At 50.7% G+C, this 22,941-nt stretch overlaps 1 protein-coding gene across 11 annotated transcripts in view; it reads right to left on the minus strand.

Moving 5' to 3' along the window:
- The window catches only part of B3GNTL1 (UDP-GlcNAc:betaGal beta-1,3-N-acetylglucosaminyltransferase like 1), a 107,596-nt gene that overhangs the window by 42,771 nt on the left and 41,884 nt on the right, over positions 1-22,941 (minus strand). For 9 of the 11 annotated variants that reach the window (XR_014238823.1, XM_082374255.1, XM_082374258.1 and 6 more), the window contains one exon: positions 13,639-13,734. The exons of the other annotated variants lie outside the window; for them this stretch is intronic. Coding sequence is in view for 8 of the 9 variants with exons in the window: in XM_082374255.1 (XP_082230381.1) it covers positions 13,639-13,734 (96 nt within the window). In the remaining variant the exon portion in view is untranslated. The remainder of the gene's footprint in view (positions 1-13,638; positions 13,735-22,941) is intronic. 11 annotated transcript variants of the gene reach the window in all.

Here is a 22,941-nt window from a genome sequence, read left to right on the forward strand (position 1 = left end):
AATCCTCTTACATTGCTGGTAGGAATGTAAAACAGTGTAGCTGCCATTCCTCAAAATGTTAAACATAAAATGATCCTGCAATTCCATTCCTGGGTATATACCCCAAAGAATCAGAGACAGGGACTCAAACAGACAATGTAGGGCAATATTCACAGCAGCACTAGCCACAACAGCCAAAAGGTGGAAATGACCCAGTGGCCATCAAAATGTGAAGGGACAAACAAAATGTGGTATAAACAGTACATACACACGATGGAATATTATTCAGCCATGAAGAGGAATGAAATTGTGACACACACCAGGCACTGCCACAACCCTGCATTATCTGAAAGGATAACGGGAACAAAAGAATAAAAATGGAACAAGAAAGAGCAAAGAAAGTACAAGTTCGGTGGTCACTTCTTTTGGCCCCGTCAGAACAATGCAATTATTTTCAAAATCCAAAGAGAAGTTGGCTCATCATGATGGTTTCTTTCAAGCTTTCCTTTGCTCCTGCTTCCAACAGTCACCCATGACTTAAGACACCAGCAGCCTCCTGCCGCCTATGGCTGAGGGGCTGCATTCTACCTTTGCCTTAATACTCACATGAACGCCCAGACACACCCGAGAATACAGGACGCTGGCTTCCACTGGATTGGGGCCGCCAGATGAACTACAGCAAACAAACTATGATGAGAATGTCCCCGTTTGCTTCAAGGGTCCCTGCCTGCGTGATTCTCCAGACCAGACTACATCTGACTCCAACGAGCAGTTTACGTTCATTCATTTTTTTTTTTTTAAATAAATTTTTATTTATTTTTTTGGCTGCATTGGGTCTTGCTGTATGCAGGCTTTCTCTAGTTGTGGCGAGCGGGGGCTACTCTTTGTTGCGGTGTGCAGGCTTCTCATTGCAGTGGCTTCTCTTGTTGCAGAGCACAGGCTCTAGGTGCACGGGCTTCCGTAGTTGCAGCACATGGGCTCAGCAGTTGCAGAACATGGGCTCAGTAGTTGTGGCACATGGGCTTAGTGGCTCCACAGCATGTGAGACCTTCCTGGACCAGGGATCGAAGCCATGTCCCCTGCATTGGCAGAAGGATTCTTAACCACTGCGCCACCAGGGAAGTCCCTATGCTCGTTCTTTACCTCCAGTAAATTGCACATGGGAAATGGCCACTCAACACACAGCTGACACCTAAGACAGCTTCCTTCTTAGCGAGGAGGCCAGGATAAGAATGAATCACAGATTCATGGGACCGGGACTTTCGCCAGCACATTCTAGCAGGTACCACGGTGGGCCTGGCTCCCTCCAGCACCTTCGTACGTGCCGGTGGGAGCTGGCTTGCTCCAGGTTATCCCCTTTAATCAGTTAAATGACTCAGACATGAGCTGTGATCTTTCTTTTCCCCAGGACTGTCCTTTCCACGACTGAAGTTCAATTGTATCAGCTACAGTTACTGTAGCATCAGAACCAGAGGCCGGATGGCATTTATCTGCTTCCTGCTCACCTCACATGGGCTGGGCCAGCCACATGAACAATTTAAGCTAAAGCACATGAAGAAAGAGAAACACGTCTGCTGAGTAAACTCTTGTGTTTCTTTAAACGGTGTGTGTGTGGCAAGTTGAGGGGTGGGAGGAACTTATACACTTTTTAAATTTCAAAGAAAAGGGTTTTCTTAGGAAATATTTCCATCTACCTCTGCCATACAACTTGCATGCAAGTCACAGATCACTGCACAGGTGTTCAGTGATTCCAAATGCCAGTGACCAGACAGCAGGCCTCCAGGAGAGACCCTGTGTGGGGCTGGGACTGCATCTGACCCTCCCTCCCTCTTGTCCTCAAGGTAAGGCCCCTGAGCACCTGTTGGACACGCACACCCTGGCCCACCTGAGCTGCTGACCCCGGCCATGATCTGCGTGAGAGGCTCTGAGGGTGAGAAGAAACAGAACTAAACCCTGATCTAATCTGCTGCATCTTCTTTCTTGTGAAAGAGAGAGAGAGAGAGCCACGCAAAAACAGCACATGTCTAAGACGTTCAAGATGAATGCAAGAGATAAATGCCAAGGTGGTGAAAATAAGCAAATGGGAAGAGCAAACGCCTTCAGGCCCAGCAATGCCCTTCGCCGCCAGCCCTCAATCTCCCCGCAAGGAAAACGGTGTGGATAATACCATCTCCCTGAGAGCTTTCTGGGAAAGACAGAATGATCCCATAGTGACCGCAGACCACTTCCTGGCCCAGAGAACACACCTACTAAGGACATTACAGTCTGGTGCTGGCAAATTAGCCGCACCACTGCCTCACTTGGAGTCGGCACACTTTTTCTGTAAAGGTCCAGATGCTAACATTTTAGGGTCTGTGTCACAGGTACTCAGCTCTACTACTGCAGTGCAAAAGCAGCCCCAGACAACACGACGTTAACAAATGGGCATGGCTGTGTGCCAATAAAACTTTATTTACAAAAACAGGCAGCAGAAGAGATTTGGCCCTCCAGCCAGTCTGCCAACCCCCGGTTTAAGTGGTAAGCAGTGGAGCATTGACTTTAATTTAAACAAAAATTGCTTCTTTGATTACTTAAACCTGGAATAGGCTAGTATCTCCCCTTCACCTCTCCTCCAACTGTAAGGTCTGTGATTAAATGCAGTACAGAGAGTTGCAGAAACAGTCCCCCAGAAGTCAGAATTCCTGGAACCTAAATAAATAGATCCAAGAGGTGTAAAATGCTTTCATTGCTTTTTTCTGTATTATCATATGTTTAGGTAAGTTACGGGTCATTTAGTCTTATTCAGATGACAGCACAGTGAGGGTGTGCAGGCCCCAGCAGAGGGCGCTCAGGTCGCAAGGAGGGAAGCTGCCCGCGGCCACGGGGGTGGGAAGACCTGGCCCATGGACAGCAGCGTCAAACCTTGCAGCTGACCACACAGCACCTGGGAACACAAACGCACCTCGCCAGCAAACTGCTCTGGGAGCTCCTTTTCCCCAGAAACGCCCGGCAAGGCTGCACAATGGCAGGATGTGGATGGAGCTGCGTCCTGGGCTGCCTCTGGAAGGCTGAAGGCACAGCGAGCAGGTCCCACTTCCCACCCCATCCCTCTGTCCCTCCAAGGAAGGGCCGCAGCTGGCTCCGCCCCGCTGGTGTCCCAGCTCCCCCACCCCCCAAGTCTGGTCCTGGGACCAGCCCAGCCCAGCTGGCTGGCCCCTCTCTGCCCTCCTTACCCACAAGGAGGGGCCCAGCCCTCCCACCACCCTCTGTCCAGGAGTCCCAGCAAGTGGCCTTTGTTTCCAGCATATGGGAAGTCATTTAGTTGGTTTTCAGTGATATTTTTTACAAATACTGTCTTCACCTCACTAATACTTTGTATTTCTACGGGAATTGCATCTCTCCCTCTGGACCATAAAGCGTGTCTTCAGGAAAGAGCTCTTTTTACTTGAGGAGGGGTGAGTATGTAAAAGAAGAGTTTTTCTAAAATGGTCAGAAGCTGTTATGTGAACAGATCAGGCCAGTACCCTCTGCAGCACAGGACCTATTTGGGATGACAGGTCCTATGTGCAGCATCAGGACACATCCCAGTGATTTTTCTCGGACCGCCTGTGATGACGCTCACGCAGAATGCAGACACCTGATGCCCCCGAACTCCTGCGGCACCTGAAGTGAGGGTGGCAGCTGGACATCAGGGCCGAACAGCATCTCTACTCTGATATCCAATTATGAGTCAGACATCTGTTCCCAGACACTGCAGATGTACAACCAACCAGAGGATCAAACCTCTTCACAGTGGAGCCAAACAGCCCCCCAAGATGCACGAAGGCCACCTGTCTGTGGTGAGGCAGCGGCTGTGGCCCTGGTTCCCAGAGGACCGAGGTGAGCTCCTCTGGCTCATGTTTGGGTGAGAAAAGGCAAGTTCTGAAGGGGCAGAAGGACCCTGGTTGGTGGGCAAGGTGACACAATGCTTCAGGTCACGAGGCCACTACTGGTGTCCTGCTGTGAACAGAGGTCATGGGTTTGGGTGGGGGGCGGTTCCAGCTGAAGAGAAACAGAATGGCCCATTAGTTCATTAGGACAGATAAGGAACACACACAGGTGAGGGGGAGGAGTGCACACAGGTGAGGGGAGGCGTGCACACAGGTGAGAGTGCAGGTGGGCTGAGGAGACCTCCCCAGGATCACCAAGCTTGCAGTTGCTAATGATTCCTTTTCATCGATTTTTGTCTCCTCTCACTCTTGAGGTGTCACTCCCTCTTCTGGTTCTGATATGTCACCAAGTGAATAATCAGATAATCTAGTTTCTTAGAACTTTGTTGAAAAGAAGGGGCTCCCAGGCAAGGCTCAGGGGCCATGCTGCTGTTCCGGGACCTGGGAGTTGGCTTTTGGGCTCTCCCCTTATTTTGCCACCAACAGAAAGGGCACTTTGCAAAAATAAATTCTATGGAGCTCATACAAGTTAAAAATCTTCCAGTGTGCCTTGGGGAGTATACAGCAGAAACTGAAACATTCCATAAGCTACTGGCCATACTCTGTCCTGAAGAGAGTGCACCTTGGTTCTCAAGAAACGCGCGTGAAAACATATGGATTCGGATGGATATGTTTTAATGCTTTTGGTGCTTTAAAAACACAAAAGTAAGGATAATGGACTTAAAATGGGCTCAGTTTTTTATTTAGAAAGGAGAAGCCCTTGAGTTAAAGAAAGAAAATGAACCATTTAATGAAATTTATAGACCTCATTAGCTATATCTTACCAGGAAGTGATATGAATTCTTCTTAGAGAAAAAGAGCAAAGTTTGTATGACTCATTTCCAGATTCCTGTGGTTTATTATCCTCATTTCTGAATTCTAATTTGTTGCAAGACTATCTTTAGACAGATAACAAATTTTCCAGGATTCTGACATTTTAACACCCACATAGCAACAAAAAGAAACTTTGATATGAAATCCAAAACCTATGGCTTCTGGATTTAATAAAGACACAGACATCAATACAAAGTTTCTTTACTCAATAGTACTTTTTGGAGAAAGTTGGTAAGTAACCACTTTTTCAACTAAAAGTTGCTAGTGTACCATGGCTCTATAATGCAGATACTCCTTTTAAATGAGAAAGTGAAGAAAAACAGTACAGGTTAATCCACTTAAAAATATGTACTTTTAAAATTTTATGCATGTTAACTGATTAGAATTAGGTAAAAACCATTGAGCTGTGAAGGACAAATTTTTAAGGGAAAGACACACCGAGCTGAATGAACACGTGAAATGTAATTGTCTGGTAGACCCAGGTGGGTTCTAACCGCCTGGCTGTAGAGACTCCACTTGGATGACAGGAAAGGTCTTTCAAAGCAGCTACGACAGAGTAGACACAAGATTGCGGTCAGGGGCACGTGGGAGGCCCAGTCCCACGGGCAGGAAAGAACCCCTGTGATTCCACCTCACGCCCTGCCTTCTCAACTGGCCGAAGTTACCTTCACTTAGTTTTGCTAAATATCTTCAAATGCGTGGGTCACACAGATGGTTGGCCCTGGAGTCTGGGTGTAGCTGCTAAACCCCTGCATTTTACCAACAGTGAAACTGAGCGCTGGCTGGAGGGGAGACAGAGGCCAGGGCCTCCGGGACAGCAACCTGAGGCGGGGTGGGAGGGGGGCGCCCACTCCAGCAGGGAGCCGGGGAGCAGGACACCGGCGCTTTTTTACCAGGGCCGCTGTTGACCTGCAGTGTGGCCTGAGCCCTGGACCTCATGAGAGCCTCCTGGGCCAGCTGGCCCCTGCCCCCCTGTGGCTCCGACCCCACAGGGTGAGCCTCTGCCCTGTTGCCCCCAGGGGTGGGTGGGGGACACCCGCCTCCCTGCCCTGGCTCTCAGCCACTCAAGAGCATCCTATCAAACTCTCCTGCCTCTCCTGGGTCCTTGTCAACAGAGAAGGATCGTGTGGCTCCCCACGCAGATCACCAAGGTCGGCACTTCTGTCAGCCCGCTTTGGGGAGGCCGCGGGCGGGTCAGGAAGCAGGGAGGTGGTGCGGCTGACCAAGACTGATGTCCCAGAGTGGAGCTGCTGGCTGTGGGGGTGACTGCCTCAGGGTATAAGCTGAGGAACGTTCAGCAGTGGAGAGGCTGCAGCTGCCCTGAGGGCCCTGGGGTCTCACGTGAGACCGGAGGAGCATCGCGCAGCCTCCGGACCCAGCCCTCACAGCGGGGAACTTCACGGGCTCGAGCAGCAGCACCTGAAGCGGGGGTCTTGGGTACACTGTCCAGGAAGGGACGAGGGGCCGGGTTGCGCACGAGACCGAGCAGCGAGGGGGTCATCCAAGGGCACACACTGCAGCAAAGGGGGAGGCGTATTCTCTGCATTTCTGGAGCCCTGAAATGTTTCAACTTTTAAAAAAGTTTTCCTTTTTCTATTTTTTAAAGAAAATGTATGTGGAATGGCAAGTACAGAGGAGATGGTCAGGGGGTACTCTTGTTAGGGGAGGGGTGACCAGAGTAAAGGGTGGCTTGGTCCCCTCCGTGAACAACTAGAACATCAAACACACACACGAGTGTCCTTCAGCTGGGCTGGACATGACCCTCTCGGTACCCAGGGCGAGCCCAGTGGCCTCGGGAGACGGAGACAAGGGGATGAAGCATGCAGTCAGGAAGTCAGGGCCGTTGGAAGGTCACAGGTACTGGATTAGAATAAAAACATGAGCGTCTGGTATTTCCCGCTGCTGCACTTCTCTGTCTTCTCATTTTGAGCGGTTATCTGCCCAGAACTTCCTCTGTCTCAGCTATGTGAGCTTCTATATCTCTGTTCTTCTTGGTGCCTTTCTGCTCCTCTGCTGTTGCGGCTTCATTCAAGCACTAGGAGCTGGCTGAGTGTGGTCACCCTTGTCACATCCCATTGTACACAAAGGCCTCTCCGTTGTTTTCCTTGCTGCCTAATTGAGTGTTTCTATAATTTAAGAAAAAGGAGGCCTGTGCTGCTTGTGTGCAAAGCACTTATTCTACCTCCCCACTCCCTCCTGGGCTGCTTCTGGCCTCCCTCCCAGGTTGGAGACCTGCTTCCTAGATCTCATATCTTCCTCCTCTTCAATTTGCTTCTTAATTTTATGGAATGTCTTCCAGTAAATTTCTGAGAAAGCTTTTGTAAGAGACAAATATTTTGAATCCTTATATGAAAAAGTCCTTGTTATATTTTCACACGATTGACAATTTCGTTAGGCATAGAATTCAACATTCAAAACCATTTCTGTGAGAATTTTGAAACTTGTGCCCCAGTGTCTTACAGATTCCACTGCAATTGTTGAGAAATCCAAGACCACATTTGTTCCTGCTGTTCTTCTCTCTGAACTGCCCAAGGGCTTTAAATCCTGGGCAGGGTCTTCTCTCGTACCCTGGGCAAGATACCCAAGGGCCCTTTTCATCTGGCAGCCCACATCTTTGGTTCTAGCAAATTTTTCCGAATTATTCTTAGCTAATTTACTCTCCTCCACGTAAAAAGAAATCTCACTATGCTGGACTGTGCTGTGTCAAATCAGCAAGAGCTGGGCACCGGTTTCTCAGGGGCCCCTTCTCAGTGTGAATCCAGGTTAGAGCTAGACCCGAGCGGAACCTGCCTCAGGTTGGGCAACAGAATGAAGGAGGAACACTGTCCCAGAAAGTCACGGTGGTCAGGTAGGGGTGATGGGGGTGACACAGGCAAGGTCCCCCCGCCTCAGAGGCCACCATTCATGAAATGTGGGTGGATCTTCATGTTCTTTGGGGACAGAAGCTCTTGTTCTCAGGATGCTTCTGGACCCCACTCTATGTACCTGTTCACCTGTATTCTTCATCATATCCACAACAGTAAACTGTAAACATAAGTGAATGTTTCTCTGAGTCCTGTGAATGGTTCAAGCAATTAATTGACAGAGGAGGGGGTTGTGGGAACCCTGATTTATAGCCAGTCAGGTGAAAGCACAGGTGACGACCTGGACTTGTGATTGGGCTGAAGTGAGGCAGTCTTGTAGGACTGAGCCCTTAATCTGTGGGATCTGATGCCGTCTCCAGGCAGGTGGAGTCAGAACTGAGTCTTTTAGGACACCCAGTCCGTGTCTGCTCATAACTGAAGAACTGCTCAGTATTTGAAAAGGCAAAGGAACTAGAATAGCAAAAATAATTTTGAAAAAGAAGAATGAAGTTGGAGGAACCACACTAACTGATTTCAAACTTCCTCCACAGCTACAGTGACCAGGAGAGTGTAGCCATGGAGTGACGCACAGATCAATGCAACAGAATGGCCCAGAAACACACCCACACGAGCACGGCCGACTGATTTTTGACAAAGGCCAAAAGCAATAAAGGAAGGTAGTATTCTCAGCAAAAATGGTGTGGAAACACTTGGACATTTGTAAGCAAAAGAAGAAGAAAAAAAAAAAAAGAGCCTTGATCCAAACCTCACTCCTTATGCAAAAATCAACTTAAAATGAATCATAGCTCTAAATGTAAAACGTAAAACTATAAAACTTTAGGAGAAAATCTGTGTGACCTATAGTTACATAAAGCATCCTTAGACATTGATACCCAAAGTACAATCTATTTAAAAAATAGATGAGTTGGACTTCACCAAAATTAAAAACTTTGGCTCTGTGAAAGACTCTTGTTAAGTAGATGAAAGAAAAGCCATAGATAAGGAGAAAAGACTTGCAAACGCACCTAACAAGGGACTTCTGTCCAAAAGGAAACTCAAACTCAATAGCAAGAAAACAAACAATCCAATAAGAAAATGGGCAAAAGATCAGAACAGACGCTTAGTGGATGGTGAATAAGCACATAAAAAACTGCCGTTAGGAAAATGCAAGGCAGAGCAGTGATGAGACACCACGGAACGACTGGCATGAAAGGTCTGACACCACCAAGTGCCGAGGGGGGAAATGGTGCGGCCACTCCGGGAGCCTTGCATGGACTTCAACTTGAACACCGATGCACAGTCTCAACCCCGGTGCTCATCCCAGGAAGTGAAGCCTGTCCGTCAGGGTCTCGGCGGCCCTACTTGTCACAGCCCCACAATGACGGGCACGTCCCTGCAACTGGACTCTCTCGGCAACAGGAGGAACAAACTATCATCTCAAAGGCACAATGCGGAATGAAAAAGGCATGGTTCCACTGATATAACTGCCTCAAATGACAAAACTCCAGCGAAGGGGACAGAGAGGTTGTTGCCAGGGGCAGGGGCAGGAGGAAGTGTGACTAGGACGCAGTTTCTCTGGGGTGCAGGAGAGCCCCGTACCCTGACTGTGGCAGGGGCTGTGCCGCCTGTGCTGGTGCGGACGCGTGATGAAATCCCATAAACCCCCCACCCCTCCCCAGCAAGAACGTGTGAGCCCCGAGCAGGGTTGCACCAGTGTGCGTCTTCTGGTTTGAACATTGTGCTGTGGGTATGTTACGAATGGGGAGCTGGGTGAAGGGCACACAGGAACTCTACTATTTTTGCAACTTCTATGTGAGTCTGGAGTTATTTCAAAATACAAAATTTTTAATTGGTTAGGCTTTGTAAAATGACTCTACGATCTGGTGGGGAAGCAGTTTCTCTGTGCAGGCACTAGGAGCCTGGCCTCCAGATTAGAGGCAGGAATGACATTCTCAAAGAGTTTCATCAAAAATGTTCAGGCACGTGTTAAAAATGCACACTTCCAGAGCCACTAAATCAGAAGCTCCACGGGAGTAGATGAGGGATCTGCACTGTTTTCAAGTTTTTGAGCTATTTTATGATCAAACAAGTCTGGGGAGTGCTGGTTTAGGTAAAGAGTCTGTACTTAACAGAGGTAAACTTTAATTATCTAGAAATTTTGCTTGTCTAGAGTCCTTGGATACTGGATAAAGTGAGAGTTTGTGCATTAGTGCTGGCAGGTGGGTTGTAAATTTTTCCCATTTACGTTCATGCCAAGCTGTTCAGACGCTGCGGGCAGATGAAAGCTGGGTGACACCCTGCCTGTGGAACGCATGGGGCCACGAAGGAGAGGCTGTACAGGAAGGGGGGCTGTTCTCTTCGCTGCAGCCCTGTCCACATACCACTGCGTCCTGTGGGCCCAGGGGCAGGGGGCACAGACCAGGGGGGACCACCAGGGTCTGTGGAGGAGCCAAAGAGGGTGTCCAAATGCTATGGACCAAATTGTGTCCCCCAAAGCCCACTGCAGCCCTAATCCCCCATGCGACTGCATTTGGAGATGAAGCCTTTAAAGAGGTAATTAAGGTTAAATGAGGTCATAAGGGTGGAGCCCTGATCCACGAGTCACTGGGAGTGAGCGAGCTCATAGAGGAAAGGCCCTGTGAGGACTCGGGGAGGAGACGACCGTCTACTCGCCCAATAGAGAGGCCTCAGGAGGAACCACCTGCTGGCACCTTGATCTCGAACTTCCAACCCCCAGACTGCGAGGAATAGCTGTCTGTTGTATTTGTTATGGCAGCCCGAGCAGGCTAAGACACCAAGGAAGCACGGATCCTGGAGAGAGGTGCAAGGGCAGCTGGGAGCAGGCGTGGAGGACAAGGGCCAGGTGGGGCTGGGCTAAAGGGGGCGCCTCACCCACTCCTGCTGTCTTCCTTCCGCTGTGAACCTGAGCACGTACTCCAGGCAGCCAGGGCTGGGCTCATTGGCCTCCGTAAGGACCCAGCTACCCATGCAAGCTGCCAGGGCCCCCAACCCCTCCTTGGAGCTGCCAGGACCCCCCCCCAGGGGCAGCCTCTGAGGCGGGGGTGGGGTCTGGCCCTGCCTCCCCTTGCCCCCCATCCCCATCCAAGAGATGCAGGTCCCTTGGGAACAGCCCCTCACTGAAGGTGTAAAGTGGGCACTGCCTAAAACAGGTGCATTTTCAGGCCGGCACAGGCTCCAGGCCATTTGTCCAGACAAGTTGCCACCCCTTGATTTATTTGGAATTAGCAGAGTGTTAATTTTACAGTACTCTGATTCAACTTTGTGCATGGTGGGTATCTAATCAGACATTCAAGTAGACACACAAATATCAAACCAAATTACGCTGCTCTCCACCTCACAAACGTGACTCAGTTTAGACTATGAACAAAGACCCCGCAGAGTGCTGGTGATTTCTGTGACTGTAACAGTTGAGAAATGGCTTAAATAAGAGAGATCTTCTTTCACTTTATTTTGAGAAACTTTATACTTTAATTTCCCGTAACTTGCTAAAGAAAAACACTGTTTAGGAAGACCCTACCTTAATTATTTCTATGATGCTTAACAGTAAACAGTTAAGTCTGCCCTCGGCTCAGAACTTGTATTTCTGGCTGAGAATGTGCTGCATGTAGATTATACCGTCAGTGTTCAGTCACACAGTTTCTGCGTGACTCACGTTCTCCCAGAAAATCCAGCACATGGCAGAAGCCAACCCAGCAGTTTCTCTCACGCAGCCACCTCTACACTTACTCACAGACCCTCTAATACTCGGGACTGAGGTGAGCGTTTCCAGAGCCCCCTTGCAGGTGCAGAGCTGAGCATCTGAGGGGGACCCAGGGCTGACCGCAGGCCAGGGGATTCACACTCAATGGGATATTTTAATTTCCCAGTTAGGATATGAAAGCTCTTACTAGCTCTTCACTGAGGCGGCTGTGATTCTTTGTTCTGAAACCATCAGTGCACGTCCTGGGAGGGCATCTGTAAACAGGTGGTACATCCCAGAACCGTGACCCGCGGCTTGGACCTGCTCCACGGAGGGAAGGACCAGGAGAGGGATGGCAACAGGAGTCACAGACCCAGTGCTTATTCTCCATGCGCCAATGATGGTTTGCAGACTCGTATCCAAATGCCAACTGAGATGCAAGGGGTACGCAGAGCTTGTGTACCCAGAACCCTCAGTCCTCTTCCCAACTCGGGATGCTAAGGTCGAAGGTTTGTCCTTCAGGTACCTTCACAACCTGGAGAGAAGACTCCCTTCTGTTCAGAGACCTGAAGCTGTTGTGGACTCACAGCTCCACCACCTCACATACCCCTCTGCGTGGAAGGATGCCCTCCCGACAGCTCTGCAGCAACCAGACGCTCAGTGGCCGTCGGTGATCCAGGGCCGCTTGGTGCAGACGGGACAGAGCCGCAACCATCCCGCGTGACCGTCAGCATCAACCCGTGAGCTCCCGCCACCAACACCAGAGACCCTGCCAGCTCCGAGGAGGCCACGTGGGCCACATACACCGGCCCTTCTCCTTTCTTCACGGCTGGGGGAGCAGCAGTGACTGAGCCTCCCCAGTGCCCTCGCTGCCCTCACTTGTTACTAGTGCACCTATTATTATTACCTGTTATTAGTGCACCACCTGTAGCTATTAGGCCATTACTGGAATATTCATCTCAAAATGGGAAAAGTAAATCCAAATGCAAAAGTGCTTTTTGTGTGTGTGGACCAGCATGAACGGCATAGAACTTAAAAGCTGGTGAAGTCATTTTGATAACAGAAGCAACTGGCAAACCCAACACTGAAGAGGAAAGGGTAAATAATCTTGGATTATCCAAAGAAGCATGTGAAACAGCCCCACAAGAGGAAACTCTCAGGGTTTCTGCCGCGTCACTTTGAGTTCAGTGAACAGAACACCTGATGCCATAATCACAAGCAGCTCTAATTTCAGAAGCTGATTATCATTATAAATCATTCCATTGTACCAAGATTTCAGTTTTCAAAATTCAGAGTTTAGAAAAAAGCACTTCATTATATGGCAGGATCACAGGAAATCGCAACATGGGACAGACCCCAGCACCTCATTGGGGGGAGAATGTTTCCAGGCCTTCTAGAGCTACTTCCTGGTTGGGCTTTGGGGGGCTGCTCCCCACTCCTCCCCCCCTGACTGGGGCCCCCACCCTGAGGAGCACATTTCTCCGGTCTTGGGTGGGGAGGCAGGGGGTGAGTCCTAGGAGCAGCTCGTCCAGCAGGAGGAAGAGTCTGGAGCATCTGCCCTCGACGGGGCAGCCCGGGCTGGGCCAGGAGGCAAATGGAACAGGCCTGGGCCCACCCCCAAGAGCCGGGGCTGTTTTAAGTCTCTGTTTTGGGGTGACTTGCTACGGAGCATTAAGTGGCTGCTGGCGCGCTGAGGCAGCGGCTTGTTTTCAAAGGTGGATGAACAGAGAATCTTTGGTTCTTGTCCTCACTCAACACGTCATCAGCACACGGTCGTGGACCCGCCCGAAGTCCCGTGGGTTTCGGGACCCCACAGCTGAGACCGAGAACCTCTTCCTGGCCTCCTCCTCCAGGCCAGGGCCCCGCTCGTGGCGGCTTCTAGTCTGATTTCAGCCCACGCCCTCTTCTAGCTCCGAGGGCGCCTGATGTCTGCTGACCAGCTCCACCCAGACGGTGCATCTCAGCTCATTCCCCCAGACCCGGCCCCCCTCCAGCTGCCCTGCTCGGGGCTGGCCTCGCCCCGCCAGACACTCAGGCCTTTCCTGGACACCTCACCCCTGCAGCAGCTCGGCGCTGCCCGAGCCCCCGCCTCCTGCCCTCTGAATCCATCCACCTCAGCCTACGCGGCTGGCCTGTAGGTGCCCTGCTCCCAGGTCTCCAGCAGGGCCCTCCACACCTGCCCTCTGGCTCCGGCTCCTCTGAAACGCCGTCCCCCTTCTCCAGGGAGCGCCTACCGGACTGTGCCTGGCACCCAGGAGGCAGGCAGACACAGGTGCTAAGAGCATGAAAAGTCCCTCTTGGGGAGGCCGGGGCCAACCGCAGACGGCAGGCGTACCTGGGTGAGCAGCTGGTCGGGCGCCAGCTGGTTGATCCACCGCGTGTATCGCTCGGTGGAGTTGGGGGGCTCCCTCCTCACTTGGCAACCGATAATCTGTGAAACAATAACAAACGGGACTTAAAAGAAATCCACTGCAGCCGCTGAACAGCCCCGTTTCTCAATAACTTTCTCCTTCCAGGCTCTAAATAAACAAGAGTCACAGCCCTAAGAGCTCACTCCCCTGGCCGCCTCCCTCTGTCTAGGCTGCCACAGCGGCCCCCCGCCCCACGACGCCACCAGACGGGCACACCCCATCCCAGGAAGAATCTGCGCTAGCTGTCCTCTAAATCCTCTTCCGTACCCTGCATCACCACCTCCTTCCGCCCTTGGTCCTGGAACCCGGGCCTGCCTCCTCCTGGCCGTGGACACGGTCCCCTCTCCGCATACCCAGCTCTGCACGCTGACCCCCGGCAGCCCTGTCCTGCTGTCCGACAGTGCCCAGCACCTAGGGAAGCCCCCCTGCACGTTCTGCTGGGGTATCTGCTTGCAGCGCGTTTACACATCTCTAAGACTGCTCAGAGGTAAAAGGTCCGGCCCTTTGGTCGGTGAGGCAGGTTTGGAGAGAGGCTGGTTCCTGCCGCAGATATCAGGGGTCCTGATGCTCAGACACCAGCAGCCCCAGGGCTCAGAGGCAGGGAACGGGCTGGTTTCTGAGGGAGGGACCCCCTCGCAGCAGCAGGAGGGGGTCTTTCTCCTCCTTTCTGGCTGGGGGAGGGCAGCCAGGGTGCCCGTGGCAGCAGAGAGCCTGCCCCTTGGTGAGGGTCCTGATAGGCTCTCACAGGCTGGCTGGCCTCGGGGAAACGACACTAACCTCCAATCCCCTGGCTGTGCCTTCTCCACCTCCCTGACTGCCGAGGAACACGGTGAGGAAGGTCAGAGTGGTCGGCAAACCTACATCACTGCCCAAGTCTCCTTACTGAGAAACTATCAAAAGTCACCCCACGATATTTGAGTTTCTTAAATCTTGCTCTAATATACACAGCACGTACACATGATGATTAATTTATATTAATGCAGTTATGCTACTGAAGAGTTTTGAGAAGGTTTTTGCTTGCTTTGCTTGAATTTTGTTGTGTGGTTGTTTTTTGTTTGTTTTGTTTTTAGTGATTCAGTTATACATATACATGTATCCATTCTTTTTTAGATCCTTTTCCCATATAGGTTATTACAGAATATTGAGTAGAGTTCCCTGTGCTATACAGTAGGTCCTTGTTTGTTGTGTTTTTTTTTAATTAAGCTTTTTTTTTTTTTTTTTGAGAAATGGTAGATTCACATGTAGTGTTAAGAAATAATACACAGAGATCCCATGTAGCCTTTACACGGTTTCCTCTAATGGTAACATCTTGAAAAGCCAACACGTGGCCTCCACTGGGCTCAGGGACCCTGGGCGTTTCCACGGCCACAGGGACCCCTCATGGTGCCTTTATAGCTGCGCCTCCCCCCCACCCTCCCACCCAGCTCACAGCCGTGAACCTGCTACTGCAGTGCTGTAGCACTCCTCCCCCCCTGACTGGGGCCCCCACCCTGAGGAGCACATTTCTCCGGTCTTGGGTGGGGAGGTGGGGGGTGAGGACAAGAACATTGCATAAATGCGATCACACTGTGTGTTGCCTTTCAAGATTGGCTTTTTTCACTCGGTGATTCCCTGGAGATTTGCTCCTTTTTTGGCTGAAAAATACTCCACAGCTTAACCCTCTACAGGACACCTGGGCTGCTTCCAGTTTGAAGCTATTACTATTAGTCTGCTGCAAACACTCACACAGGGGTTTTTGTGTGAATGTTAAGTCTTCGTTTCTCTGGGATAAACACCCAGGAGCGTGACTGTGGGTCGTATGGTAGTTTCATGTTAATTTTTAAAGAAACTGCTGTTTTCCCGAGCAGCTGCCCCACTTCCATCCCCACGGCAGCCTGTGTGACCAGTTTCCCCGCATCCTTGCCGTGTGTTTTATTCTGGCTTTTCCGACAGGTGTGTGTGGTACCTTGTCGTGGTTGTAACATGCACCCCCGATGGCTCAAAAGGCTGAATCTCCTTCCAGGGGCTAATTTCTCATCTGCCTGACCTTCCAGGGAAGCGTCTTTCATGTCTTTCATCCATTTCATGATTGGGATAAAACACACTTGGCCATAGGTCTGTATTCTTTTTACATACTGCTGAATTCTATGTGTGAACTTTTCATATATTTCTCCTAAAAACACATACTAAATTCAGCTGTAAATCAGAACAGCCCTTGAATGATCACCTTGCCCAGTTGCGAGGTACCACACCTGATCTGACCAAAGTGTATTTTTTTTAAACTGTCTATTCCATCTGTTTTCTGGTCTTGTTGACACTGTCTTGCATTCGATTGCTGAACAGGAAAGATTTTGAGTCAAAAAACAAAAATGTGGGTCAAAGCTGTGAGGTAGAAATCCTGTTTCAAAAGTATTCCCAAACATGAAGATGAAGAGGCTTAACTTCTATACAGACACCCAGGCCCCGGCCCCATGACTGCTGCGTCATGAACAGCTGCTGGGGGCGGCAGACCAGCAGAGTGCCGCCCAGTCCAGCCCACGCTGAAAGCCACACTTCCAGCCAGACCGTGAGGGGCGGCAGACGTGGTCTTTCTGGGACATGAGCTGACTTGTGCAATTTCCACGGTGAGTGCCTGAGCCCCCTCCCCAAGCCTCCTCTTCCATTCTCTGCCTCTGATGAAGGCTGAACCACGCTGGGTGGGGTCTCACATGGAGAAGGAGGATTAGGTGAACAAGAAATGAAGCTGGAGCTTCGGGGGCTGGCTGTTCTTTGAGGCTTTGAACACCGTGAGTGCTGGTCTACAAAGAACAAAAGTGAGGATATTTTGTTTGCCTTAACATTTTTTAAAAGAATGCTGGCCTGGACCACAGGGCAGACAAAGGTAAACCATCAAAAGAGGCACCTGCAGTGGGATGCCAAGCTCCTCTCCTGTGCTGTCTGCCCTGCCCTCACGCCAGACCACTGGTGCTGGGCACCAGGCCAGCACGGTACCTTGTACACAGTTGGTGCTCAATAGACACAGGCTGAATGAACCCAAAGAGTGGGAGACTGAAAAAATTCTTGAAGAAATAATGGTCAAAATTTTTCCAAATTTGATGTAGGCTATAAAACCACAGATCCCAGAACTTCAACAAAGCCCCAGCAGAGCCAACCTTTAAAAAAAAAGCAACTCATGCTTGTACATCATAATCAAATTGCTGAAAAACAGTATTAAACAGAAGATCTTAAAAAGAGTCAGAGAAAAACACCTATTACACACAGAGAACCGGACATAAGGATGACAGCAGACTTCTCCGCAGAAGCAATGGAAACCAGACAAGGGAGAGACGTCTTTAAAGAAAGAATGACTTCAACTTAGAATTCATTAGCCAAGTACTATAGTTTTCAAAAATTAAAGCAAAAGAAATACTTTTTCAGAAAAACAAAAGCCAAAACTATTCATCACAAGAAGACTTAAATTACAAAAAAAGATGAAGGGAGCTCTCCGGGGAGAAGGAAACAACCTGATCTATACCAAGGAATGGCAAGTGGCAATGATGGTAAACAGATGTGTAAAAGCAGAAGACATTTTCCCACGTGCAACCTCTTTATAAGATAATTGACTGGGCTTCCCTGGTGGCGCAGTGGTTGAGAATCTGCCTGCCAATGCAGGGGACACAGGTTCAAGCCCTGGTCTGGGAAGATCCCACATGCCACGGAGCAACTAGGCCCGTGAGCCACAACTACTGAGCCTGCGCGTCTGGAGCCTGTGCTCTGCAACAAGAGAGGCCGCGACAGTGAGAGGCCTGCGCACCGCGATGAAGAGTGGCCCCCACTTGCCGCGACTAGAGAAAGCCCTCGCACAGAAACGAAGACCCAACACAGCCAAAAATAAATAAATAAATAAATAAATAAATAAAACAAACAAACAACAAAAAACCCCCAAAACTCACAGCTCACACAGTGTGCGTTAAAAAAAAAAAAAAAAGATAATTGACTTTGGTAAAAATAAAAGCAAACTCTGTGGAGTTTACAGCATAAGCTGTGTGACAGGATGTAATTTTGTAATCTTCTTATGCTCCATGTGAGATGGTGCCATTTTAAGTGCCATTTATTTATTAATAAAAATGCCATTAATTTAAAGTAGCGTGTGAGGGGTAAGATGCACATTGCAGACCCTAGGCCAACCACTGAAAAATAATGAAACAAAGAGGGATAGCTGATAAAGCAATAGTACAGATAAAATGGAATCATAAAACAAAACAAAACCAAAAGGTAGGAAAGAGGAAACCAGGAGGAAAGAGGTTTGAGGCAAAACACAAGCCGGGAGATGAAAACCAATTACATGCAATGCAGAAGGAACAAAGTAACAAAAAGCAAAAGTCAATAAAATAGAAAAGACAACAGAGGAAACCAGCGGGGCAGGGAAGGAACAAGAGTGTGGCCGTGTTAGGAGGTGTGCCATTCCGGGACGGCTTGGCTTGGACGTTGCTGGGATCAGCACCCATTCGCAAGATCTTATTCAGAAACTGAATTTTGTAAACTTCACTAACCTCAGTTCTTAATGGAAATGAGAACTGTTACCACAGACCCACACAGCAAACTCACGTAGGGAAGTTATAAAATGAACCCGGGACCTGGCAACACAAAGTCTGAGAGGAAGGCAGCCCATCCTCCCCTCCCACCATCCTCATGGTGTTGCTAGAGGGTTCCTCTAAGCAGGGCTTTCAGAAACATGGTCTGAAGATGAAAAAAAAAAGGGGGGGGAAAGAGAAATGTAAGGCTATAATTTTATCAATTAGCTATACTTATGAAATTAGTTCCTAATTTATATTTATGCATAAAGATTACTAAAATGTAAAATATAAATTAAAATTAGATTTCATTAAGAACTCCTAATTGTCGTATGGACCCAATCCTTAAAATACTTTAAGTGGATACATTTAGGAATGGAAGCAATGTTTTAATATTTTAAGTTAGATTAACTATTTTCCTTATTTCATACTCCCAAATGCTCCTTGTCATCAAAAATCTTTTCTAAAAAATGACTTTACTTATCGATCAACTTCTACTTACCTGGACAACAGTTGCCACTAGGAAATAGGGCCATTCAAACACCTTCTAGCTCCTGAGAGGCTCACCTGTGCTTACTCGTCTGGAACGGTACCTATCAGATGTGGCTGGGGTGTGTGGAGGCCACGCTCCACAAAACCTAAATGCACAGACGTGTGTTTTTCACGTGTGGCGGTCACATCAACGTGGGGCAGATGTGGAGGAACACGAGCTCTGTCGCTGTGATTTTTAACCTGAGAGACTTCTCCAGACGGCAGGACAGGAGCTGCCCTCATCGGCTCATATCTCCCGGGCATCCTGCTGCAGCACGTTTCTCTGGACCGGGTCCGTCTTCAGCAGGGCCCTTGCAGTCTCCCCGCAGCCCCCCAGTCACCCTCTCCTCCTCCTGCCTCACGCCCACCTTCCAAATATCAAGCATTCCCAGAGACCCGTACCTGGCCTGCAGCACGTCCCACCCCCCAGGCTCCGTCAGGGCCAACCGTGGACGCAGAGCCCACCCCCGCCCCCGCCACCTGCAAACCCACCCCTGGGCACCGCGGGCCAGGGGCCTCCCCAGCCGGTCTCTTGCGCCGTGTGGCAGAGTTGGACCACAGGGCCCAGCACCAGGTTCCGTCCTGAGTGACTGAGCAAGGCCCCCATCTGCGCCCCACTTCTCCCGGCCTCCGCTGGGCACACGGATGGTGCTCGCTCCAAGGTGCGGTGAGGACGGAGCTGGAAGTGGCGCAGCGTCCGCCGGGCTTTCGATGCTGATAGCAGACCCACCGGCCTCCCAACCTCATGCCAGTGTGAGCCCCTCACCGGCCCCTCAAACAGCTGTGCCCTCTCTGCAGCGCCTGTGCCACTCCCAGGGCACACGCTCAGCCTGACCAATTCAGTGCCGCTCAGTGGACAGAGGCCGCAGCAGCTGCACTCACAGGGCAGGAAGAGGCTGCGCTGAGCGGAGATGAGGTGACAGCCCTGGCGCCACCTGAAGGCAGAAACGGGTCCACAGCTCCTGCTTCCCGCCTTGCATTCCCACAGGGCGTGGTAGGCATGAGCCTGTCGCCGACTCCGAGCCAGGCCAGGTCACTGAGGACCCCTCCCGAGCCCCCTGGAGACTCACATCGGGGACGTAGGGAAGTCCTGTCATCGGACTGTCCTGAGGCCACGGGGAAGGACACGCCCACGTGTGCTGGAAAAGCTCTGGGGTGCCCTGTACCTCTGCAAGGTGCTCCCCGCCTCCTTCCCACCTTCATCCTCAACACCTCCATATTCCTGAGAATGCAGAGCTTCTCACCTCCGCCCGTGCGCAGGTGAACCCCCAGGGAGGGGCCCAGACCAAACACAGCGGCTTCCCTGACCCCACCCAACTCCTGTCCCAGAGCGGATCCTTGCTCCAAAATGCTCAATAAGTGGGTGGAGAAATTCTACACCGGTGACGCCTGACATGTAACATCTCAGAAGTTCTGCAGAGAATATGCAGCGGCGCAATTTATGGAAGCTGCCACCCTCATAATTAAATGGCTTTCTTATAAATGGCCTTAAAGAAGTAATGACCAAGGACAAACATATACTTAGCATTCATTTCATTCTTTCCAAACAATGTGATATAATCAACAAAACCACCAACCAGCAACTGCAAATCAAGATTTTTGAGGGTCATGACTTTTAAAAAACCCAGCACTACAGTAACAACCCTTCTAAAGCTGATTTTGTTCTGGTGCAACAGGACTGTTCTGAACCCCTGGTCTCGCTGCAAACCTGTGATGCTGGAGGGGGCACAGGTGCTCCAGCGCTGGGAGCAGAGTATCAAGTGCACTTAATACAAGGTTAGCAAGAAAAGCTGTAACCTAGAACTTTATAAAGGCACAAGCCAATGTGTTTTAATTAAGATTAACTGACACTGTCTACATTTTTTCCAAATTCCTTATATATCCCTAGATTTCGAGGTCTTTGAACTTACACGTGGAGAACAACCAAAAGTAACTTCACATGTGAACCAATCACACACAAAAAAAGGGGGGGCAGACAATGTATCTGAAAGTATCTCACTCTCTACAATGTATACACTGGTTACAAAATTCTTCAGACAAAATTCTTTTTTCAATGTAGAATATATTCTAAGTGCTTGGAAACTGTGAAAATCACCCCTGACCATTTCCAGATCTGGGCCAGTTCTCAGACTCAGACCCACCAGCTGAAGGAGAGGCCCCACCCACGAGGATGGACCTGTGACGGCAGGGGAGATGCACCGAAGAGGCAGGATCTAAGGCCGGGAGGGGACACTGACCACGTGAGGCAGCTGGACACAAGGGCCCAGGGGACACCAGACCCATCACGCCCATTGGAGTAAGGGTCCACAAGTCAGGTAATAAACTGGGCTCATGGGCACACAGGTCCCACCAGTGACCACTTCCAGGTTCCTGAACGTGTAACCAGAAAGCACAGGCTTAGCACCCAGCCGAGCCTCACACGGGTTCCTTGGGGTGTGATTAGGGGCTAGTGTAAGAGAAGGGCCAGGTGGAGGCCATCCCAGCCTCGAGCGTAAATCGAATACAATATCACATCCTCGGGAAAAAGCAGAGACTGGGCCACCTTGGAGGCTTGATGGAAGGGGGGTGCTGGTCCCACACACCCCTGCAGAAGCAGACGTCCTGCTCACATGCTGCATCGGCGAGCCAGCACTTGGGACCCTTTCTGCTGTCTTCACATCGCTCAGTGGTCTGCACGCTGGACATTCTCGTCGTGCTGGCCACCGTGTTGAGGACATCCTGTGGCGTCTGATGAGCAAGACTTTTGGGTCCAGAGGTCTGGGCACCGCAACACTACCTCTGAGGTGAGGGACCATGAAGAGAGAGGCACAGGACTTGGCAGGTCTCCTTGGGCCACTTGGGGTCCTGTTCACCCTTGACCATAGTTAAGAGTGAGGTCCGAAGAAGCACGGGCCTGCCATCTGGCCCTGAGGCTGCAGAGTCCTGGAGGAAGCTGGTGGCAGTCGACGACGTGGAGAACTGCAGCCCCAGTGGGGCCGTCACAGCACAGACCCCAGGACCCTGTGACATGGAGCTGTGGGCCATTCAAGGTGGCGTGGCCAGGGCACCACGTGGCCACACTGCCCACCAGGAGCTGGGTACTGTCAGACCACCAAGGCATGAGCTTGAGTGGCCTCACGGCCATGGAGACCACTCCACGGGTCACCCACCCACGGCTCTGACCTCTCCCTCAGCTGTACCCAAGGCCTCATGGGGGTGGTCCCCAGGACCCAGTGACAGAGCAGGTTCACAGGCAGGCTGGCGTGGTGCACTGGCACAACCCCAAAAGGGACTGATACCGCAGCCCAGCCCCATTCAGGGCAAGAACACACACAAACCCCCAGGCCCCGGTCAGTGAGCAGGGGAGTCTGCTGGGAGGAGCAGACCTGTGAGACGCTGTGGGTGGACCTGGGGGCGCTGGGGGCGGGCGCTGAGGGCGGGCGCTGAGGTAGGCAGTGCTGGCTTGTTGGGCCAGAGAAGAGGCTGTGGGCCCCTCCCCGAAGGCTGGTCTAGTTACTACCACTCCTGACCTTCTGGTCAAAGAACGGACTCTGGGCCCTAGGGGACCGGCCCAAGGATTCCAGCAGTCCTGGTGAGTCAGGTGACACCAGCCCCCTGCCATCAGACCCCAGGGCGTGCATTGGCCCCCATGATGCTACCTCGGCCAAAGGGCCACTTCTCAATAAAGAGGCGGCTGGGCACTTCTGAACCTCCCTCACATCTAGCCTTCTGGAAGCTCCAGCCTGAGGAGCAGTGGCATGGCCTCTCAAGAAGTAGCTGAAGGCCATTTTTATCTTCTTACAGGCGTATTCCAAGGACATGTTAACATTAACAATGTTTAAATTTAAGCAATGTAAGGGCAATTACAATTCTGAGAATAAGAATCCTCAGCATCAAACTCAAGGCTGTAAAACATCACCTATTCCATGAAAAGACAACAATAGCCCTCAGGCGGAGTGCGTAGGTTTGTTTACATGACAGCCAAGTCCCGAGTCACTGTCAGGTGTGCAGGGGCTGGGCAGCTGGAAACAGAGCATGAGGGGCTACATTTCCTAGAAGCAGAAAATCAGTGGGCTAAATTCAGAGCTCCAAAATAAGGGGCTATTGGAAGAGAAAGAATTCATCTTGGGTGAACAAACGTCCGTCAAGCTCCTTGAGAAATTGTATCTGAAGGAAGTGTATATT

This window comes from Balaenoptera borealis (genome assembly GCF_965194805.1).
Source record: "Balaenoptera borealis genome assembly, chromosome: 20".
Classification (NCBI taxonomy): Eukaryota; Metazoa; Chordata; class Mammalia; order Artiodactyla; family Balaenopteridae; genus Balaenoptera; species Balaenoptera borealis.